Below are 7,575 nucleotides of genomic sequence, written 5' to 3'. Positions count from 1 at the left end.
ATTAAATGTTTTAATATTATTATTATTATTAATATGATTATTATTATAAAAGTAAGGATTAATTCTAAGTAATAAAATGTTAAGTCATTATTGGTTTGCATTATATTAACTTGATATTGTTGTAAAAATTTTATATTATTAATATGAAGATTTGAGTCATTTAATTCAAAGTTGTAAAATATTTTTGATAAAAAGTGGATAATTCTTCTTTATACTTAGATTTTTTTAAGGAAAAATTACTTAAAACGACACCTTAACTTTCCATTATTACTTAAAATTTCATCTCACTACAATAATTACAAAAATCCCTTCTAACTCATAAAAGTAGCTTATCTCCAGATACATCGCAATTCACCCCTATTACTTCGCCTACTGTGTCGCAAATCTCGTAAACTTAATATGGGTACATTTTGTCTATCGATTTGACTCATTTACCCTGACTTTATGCCTAATTTGATTTTGCCTTATTTGTGAGGAATTATTTCACTAATTGATTTTCTAATTTCTCTTTGCCCTTATTTAGTGTGACAGACATTCATTTACGTATTAATTATGATAAATTTAGATGATATTGCAATTGATTGATACTAATGTATTTTATCCTCTCTTGACTTCCTTTAATAAGTAGGGAGAATTTTCTTTTCCTTATTTTGTTTATGGAAGATTTCAATATTAAGATTTAGACAGATTCTTATTTGTTTATTTGTGGTAACCATAGCATGATTGGTAGAGTTAAGTGATTTACCTCATTGAATAATCTCCTTGATTGAACATTCAAATATTTTTCTTCCTTTTATTTTTGTGATCTTTTGCTATATAAACAACTCCTCCTCAAAGAATGATGAGACAACTTATAATTTACACACTCTGTATAATAAGCTCACGTGAGTCCCTCTATTCTCATCCAAGCATTTATTTTTATGCAGATTTAACTTATATACGTTGACAACTTAAATTTTTTTTTTTTACAACAAGTGTGTTTTAATTTTTTGTAGCTGTAACGTGTAAATTCTTTATATAAGCATCTCATTTTCCTTTTCCTTTCTTCCCATATTATAGCATACTATTAAAAAACAACAACAACATACCCATTGTATTCCCATATAGTGGGTTCTGGGGAAAATAAAGTGTACGTAGATCATACCACTACGTCAGGTGAAGTAGAGAGGCTGTATTATAGTATACTATTCACTATGGAAAATTCCCAACAACCTCTTGCCACAGAGAGTTTTTCATATAGCTGGTTGTTGAAAAGGAAACCATCCACTAATGGGCTAACAGAATCCCCTAGGCCCTCTTATAGTAGCCATTATGATGCTGAGGAAGATTTAAAATTTATCGCTTATTTGAAAAGATTCCTAAAAGAAGAACAAAACTTCAACTTTGATGTTCATCCTGTTTCAAAATCTGTTTGTGCTGATGAAATCTTCTCTGATGGATATATCATGCCTCGATATCTTGATAGATCAAAGATTGAATCTTTTCGCGAAGCCTTCAATAATTTCAATACAAATTCATCAGTACCCTCAACTAGTACTCCTCCTACACCAATATCTAAACTTTCAAATTCCACAAATAGTCAAGATGATTTTCATGAAAAATGGAGGAAGTTTTTGTGCAAAATCTTGGTTAAGTGGTTTGGATTCGTCAGGCCAATCTCCAAAAGGATAGCAAGTTCAAGAAAAAGTACTGCAAAAGTTGATGACCTTCAAAGAAAAGTAAGTGAAATTCAAAGCTTCAAGAGTACTACTGATACTACATTTCAGGGATCTCCTCGTCGAATGTTGAAATCTTATTCTATTGTCCATTGGTGTGGAAATGATAACAACCAAAGAAGTAGTAGTAGTACTAGAAGAGTTGAGAGTTTGAGGAAGGTGAAAAACTGGAACAATATTAACTCACCACATGAGGCTTGTTCCCCTATAAAAAGTCCATCTAATGCTCATTCTACTGATGTTTGGCGCGAGAAGACGATTTCTGATGCAATTCTGCGCCGTAAGAGATCGTATGTCAACTGAGCCTGATATCGATCATGGTGATCATTTTGACCAGAAGAAGCAATTCTAGATGTTAAATTTCATCCTTAAATTCTTTTCTCAGATGTATATTTAGATTTTTGGATCTTCATACAAATAATCTATCATGTATCACTCAGATTCAATATTTTGTACATTCTGATGTGAGAATGAAAAACATAAAATAGACAAGCACACCCATCTTGCTTGTGGTGGACCGTTAATTGCACTAAGAGCAACTTAAGATAGAATTAGAAAAAAATTAAAAGGGAAAAAGGATTTAATTTGATTGAATGCAAGTTGAGGGAGAACTCATTACTGCAATTTTCATAATTTTTCCACTTATTATTCTTAAAATTCTGATATATGTAATCAGATGGGAAAAAATCGGGATTGATTATATACAAATTAAATGATGACATAATTAAGATATGAAGATAATATTAGTCGATAGATAAACAAAACAAATATCAAATTAATGACGTTTTACATTCAGTTCCATTTTTAAAAGTTTTGATATGTTAGTTTTTAGGCACGCACTTAGAACAAGAACTATGAATAAATATGAATATCAAATCAATGCCCACTATTTGTTTAAAACAAAAAATGCCTGAGCTTACCTGACTACAATATAAAGTTTCCCGTACAACCCCTACAAAGGTACAAATTAAATCTTGGAGCATGAGTGTATATATATATATATCTGATGTATGCATTATTATGAAATACTTAACCACCAATTCATGATAACTTATAAAGCTGTAGTCCTCCAATAAACACATGGTAATTTGAAGTCTCAATCTCCAACAGTCCTCAAACAACCTTAACCAACTCAATCTTAAAGTACAACAGATAAGAAAGGAGTTTAGAACAAGGTGTTATTTTTAGCAAATATGGTTAAGGAAAATGAGGTGCCTACAAATTTTGGAATGGAGAGTCAAAATGCTGGATGGCTCATCGCAAATTTTATTGCCAGAGTCCAGGCAAACATGCAAGTTTATAGTAGATTGCAAGGCATAATTAACTTTTTGATTTTAACTTTTAAGTCACTTAAAACTAATAATCCAGACGTCCTATTACGTTGAAGTCATGAAGTGTCGTTGGACTTTCATAATTGATTTAGCTTAATTATATTAATACTCCCTCCATCTCATTTTACTCATCTCAATTTGACATTGCACATTGATTAAGTAAAACAATTTATAACATGGCTATTTACCATAGTATCTCTATTAAATGATGATTACATTTTAATTTGGAGATAAAATAATTAATATTAAAGGTCAAAAAGGAAAAAAATTATTTTATCTTGATTAATGAAAAATGTCAAGTAAAATGAGAAATCAAATTAGAAAATTTGGGACTAGTAAAATGGGAGGGGGGAGTATTTATTATTATAACACACATAATTTATTTGTGAGGAAAAAGAGAGACTTAAGTATAATATATCTTTTTTAAGAACAAATTGTTCATAAAACACTTAATATTGAAGTAGACCGTTTTGAAAATTTAAAGGCGGTTGATGTGAAACGTAAAAAAATGAGCGTTAATTACAATGTTACCCCTACTTAGCTTCTTTTCCAAGTAGAACTAGAAGATTTTCCAATTGCTTCCTTATACAGTTATACTTAACAAAAGTGAGTGTGAATTTACAATATTACCCCTACTTAAATCCTTTTCCAAGTAGAGATAAGAGAAGATTTCCAATTGCTTCCTTTATAATAAACCAACTCCCCTGCATTGCTACTCCATATCCTTCAATTTTCTCCTCCAACAACAATGGTGAAATTGATGAAAGTTCACTATATGCCTATGGAATTGAAAATGGATATGGCTTTGCAGTTAAATAAGCTTAGCGGAGATTCTTATAATGACGAAGAAAGCAGGGAAAATACACATGAGACATGTTGTTCTTCAACGGCCACGACTAAATTAATAAGGAAAAGGAAGTTTCGGTCAGTTGTTGATCTCTATGAAGAGACTCAACCATTGATAAAGATGATGATGAAGAAGAATAAGCATTGAACATGCTTTGAAAATTAATACGTGGTAATGTTATGTAAATTAATCATAAGCAATTAATTAGGTGTACAATAATCCAGTTGTATAAGTAAGTATATTACTGTACTAAACTCAATCAACTTTTATGGTAAGTATATTACTGTACTAAATCAACTTTTATGGTATAAGCTTTGTTGGGACGCCCCGATCAATTTTCGGCCTACTTCACGCCCGGACCCTGAGCCCACCACCAAAACCGCAGGCTATAGAACACAGATTTGGGCCGAAAATTCCCCGTTCCCATCATTTTGCTTTTTTGTCCATTCAAATGGCCACAAAAAAATTAAACAGACCACACTGGGACGATCGTTTGAGTGCCATGCACGCTCCAGTTGATTTTCGGCCCACAACACGCATAGACCCCGGGCCCAGCCCAAAAACTATGCACTAAAGCACACAGATTTGGCCTAAAAATTCCTCGTTCGCACAGTTTCGCCTGTTTTTCCACCCAAATGGCAACAAAAAATTAAGCGTACCACACTGGGATGATTCCCAGTCTCCCTGGGATGCCCCGGTCAATTTTTGGCCCACATCACACCCGGACCCCGGGTTCACCTACAAAACTGTGGGCTATAGAACACAGATTTGGTCCGAAAATGTCCCATTCGCACCATTTCGCTTGTTTGTCCATCCAAATGGCCACGAAAAATTAAACGGACCACACTGGGATAATTCCCAGCCTCCCTGGTGATCCCCGATCAAATTTTGGCCCACAGCACACCCGGACCCAAGGCCCACCCCCAAAACTGTGGGCTTATAGCACACAGATTTAGCCCAAAATACCCCGTTTGCACCATTTCGTCTGTTTGTCAACCCAAATTGCGACAAAAAATTAAATGAACCATACTAAAATGATATCCAGACTCCATGGCATGCCCCGGTCGATTTTTGACCCACAGCACGCCCGTACCCTGGGCCCACCCCTAAAATCATGGGCTATAGGACACAGAATTCGCTCGAAAATACCCCATTCAGATCATTTCACCTGTTTGTCCACCCAAATGGCCACGAAAAATTAGACGGACCACACTGGGAAGATACCTAGCCTCTCTTAAATGCCCCGGTTAATTTTTGGCCACAACACGCCCGGACCCCGAGCCCATCCCCCAAAACCGTGGGCTATAGCACACAGATTTGGCCCGAAAATGCCCCGTGCGCACCGTTTCGCCTCTTTGTCCACCCAAATGGCAACGAAAAATAAAACAGACCATACTGGGATGATCTCCAGCCTCCTTGGTATGCCCCGATCGATTTTTAGCCCACAGCACACCCGTACCCCGGGCCAATCCCCAAAACCGTGGGCTATAACACACATAATTGGCTCAAAAATGCCCCGTTCGCATTGTTTCCCCTGTTTGTCCACCCAAATGGCCACAATAAATTAAACAGACCATACTGCGATGATCCCCAGCCTCCCTGGCATGCCTCGAGTGATTTTCGGCCCACAGTACACCTGGACCCCAGGCCCACCCCAGAAATCGTGGGCTATATAGTATATAGATTTGGCCCGAAAATGCCCCGTTCGCACCGTTTTGCCTGTTTGTCCACCCAAATGGCCACAAAAAATTAAACGAACCATATTGGGATGATCCCCAGCCTCCCTGGCATGTGTCGGTCAATTTTTGGCCCACAGCACACCCAGACCCCAGACCAACACCCAAAACCGTAGGCAATAGCACACAGATTTTGCTCGAAAATGCCCTGTTCGCACTGTTTCGCCTGTTTGTCCAACCAAATGGCCACGGAAAATTAAAAGGATCATACTAGGATGATCCCCAGCCTTCCTGGCACGTCCCGGTCATTTTTTAGCCCAAGCACATCTAGACCCCGAGCCCACCCCTAAAACCGTGGGCTATAGCACACAGATTTATCCCAAAAATGCCCCATTCACACCGTTTTGCTTGTTTGTCTACCCAAATGGCCACAAAAAAATAAACGGACCACACAGGGACAAGCCCCAACCTCCCTGGCAAGTCCCGATCGATTTTCGGCCCACAGCACGCCCAGACCCCAGGTCCACCCCCAAAACCGTGGGCTATAGCACACAGATTTAGCCCGAAAATGCACCGTTTGCATTGTTTCGCCTGTTTCTCTACCCAAATGGCCATGATAAATTAAACAGACCACACTGGGAAGATCTCCAACCTCCCTAGCACACCCCGGTCAATTCTTGGCCCACAGTATGCCCAGACCCTGGGCCCACCCCTTAAATCGTAGGCTATAGCACACAGATTTGGCCCGAAAAAGCCTCGTTTACACTGTTTTGCCTATTTTTCCACCCAAATAGCCATAAAAAATTAAAAGGACCATACTGGGATGATCCCCAACCTTCCTGGCATGCCTCGGCTGATTTTCATCCCACAGCACACCCGAACCCCAGGCCCACCCCCAAAATCGTAGGCTATAACACACAGATTTTTCCTAAAAATGCCCCATTGGACTTATTTTGCCTGTTTGTACACCCAAATAGCAACGAGGAATTAAACAGACCATACTAGGATGATCCCCAGCCTCCATGGCATGCCCCGATTGATTTTCGGCCCACAGCACACCCGAATGCTGAGCCCACCCCCAAAATCGTGGGCTATAGCATACAGATTTGGCTCAAAAATGCCCCGTATGCACCGTTTAGCCTGTTTGTCCACCCAAATAGATACAAAAAATTAGATAATCCACATTGGGACTATCCCCAGCCTCCCTGGCATACCCGGTCAATTTTCGGCCCTCAGCACTCCCGGACTACCCCCAAAAACCGTGGGCTATAGCACACGAATTTTTCTCAAAAATTCCTCGTTTGCATAGTTTTATCCGTTTGTCCAACCACATGGCCACGAAAGGTTAAACGAACCATACTAGGATGATCCTTAGCCTTCCTAGTACGGCCCGATCAATTTTAGGCACACAGCACGCCCAAACCCTGGGCCCACCCCCAAAAACGTAGGCTATGGCACACAAATTTGGGCCAAAATGCTCTTATTGCATCGTTTAGCCTGTTTGTCCACCCAAATGGTGACAAAAAATTAAACAGTCCAAGCCAAGATGATCCCAGCCTCCCTGGCACGCCCCGATCGATTTTTGGCCCCCAGAACACTCGAACCCTGGGTCCAACCCCAAAAATGTGGGTTATAACACATAGATTTGGCCCAAAAATATCCTGTTCACACTATTTCACCTGTTTGTCTATCCAAATGGCCACGAAAAATCAAACGGACCATACTGGGATAATCCTTAGCTTCCCTGGAATGCCACGATCAATTTTCGGCCACAACACACCTAGACCCCAAGGACACCCCCAAAATCCTAGGCTATAGCACACAGATTTGGCCCGAAAATGCTCAGTTCGCATTGTTTAGCCTATTTGTCCACCCAAATGGCGATGAAAAATTAAACGGACCACACTGGGATGATACCCAGCCTCCATGGCATGCCCCGGTCGATTTTTGACCTACAGCACGCCTGAACCCCGAGCCCACCCCCAAAATCGTGGGCTATAACACAT

The 7,575-nt window shown here is 39.0% G+C and overlaps 1 protein-coding gene across 1 annotated transcript; it reads left to right on the top strand.

The window, feature by feature from the left end:
* Positions 1 to 1,158: 1,158 nt before the first annotated feature.
* Positions 1,159 to 2,176, top strand: LOC124892283 (probable membrane-associated kinase regulator 6). Its single transcript, XM_047403614.1, has one exon. It carries the CDS (start codon positions 1,194 to 1,196, stop codon positions 2,016 to 2,018), a length of 825 nt encoding a protein of 274 aa, XP_047259570.1. The 5' UTR covers positions 1,159 to 1,193; the 3' UTR covers positions 2,019 to 2,176.
* Positions 2,177 to 7,575: the final 5,399 nt, after the last annotated feature.

The sequence above is a fragment of the Capsicum annuum genome, unplaced genomic scaffold, assembly GCF_002878395.1.
Source record: "Capsicum annuum cultivar UCD-10X-F1 unplaced genomic scaffold, UCD10Xv1.1 ctg45411, whole genome shotgun sequence".
Lineage (NCBI taxonomy): Eukaryota > Viridiplantae > Streptophyta > Magnoliopsida > Solanales > Solanaceae > Capsicum > Capsicum annuum.
The sequence above is the reverse complement of the archived record's forward strand: the minus strand, read 5'-3'. Positions and strand labels throughout refer to the sequence as shown.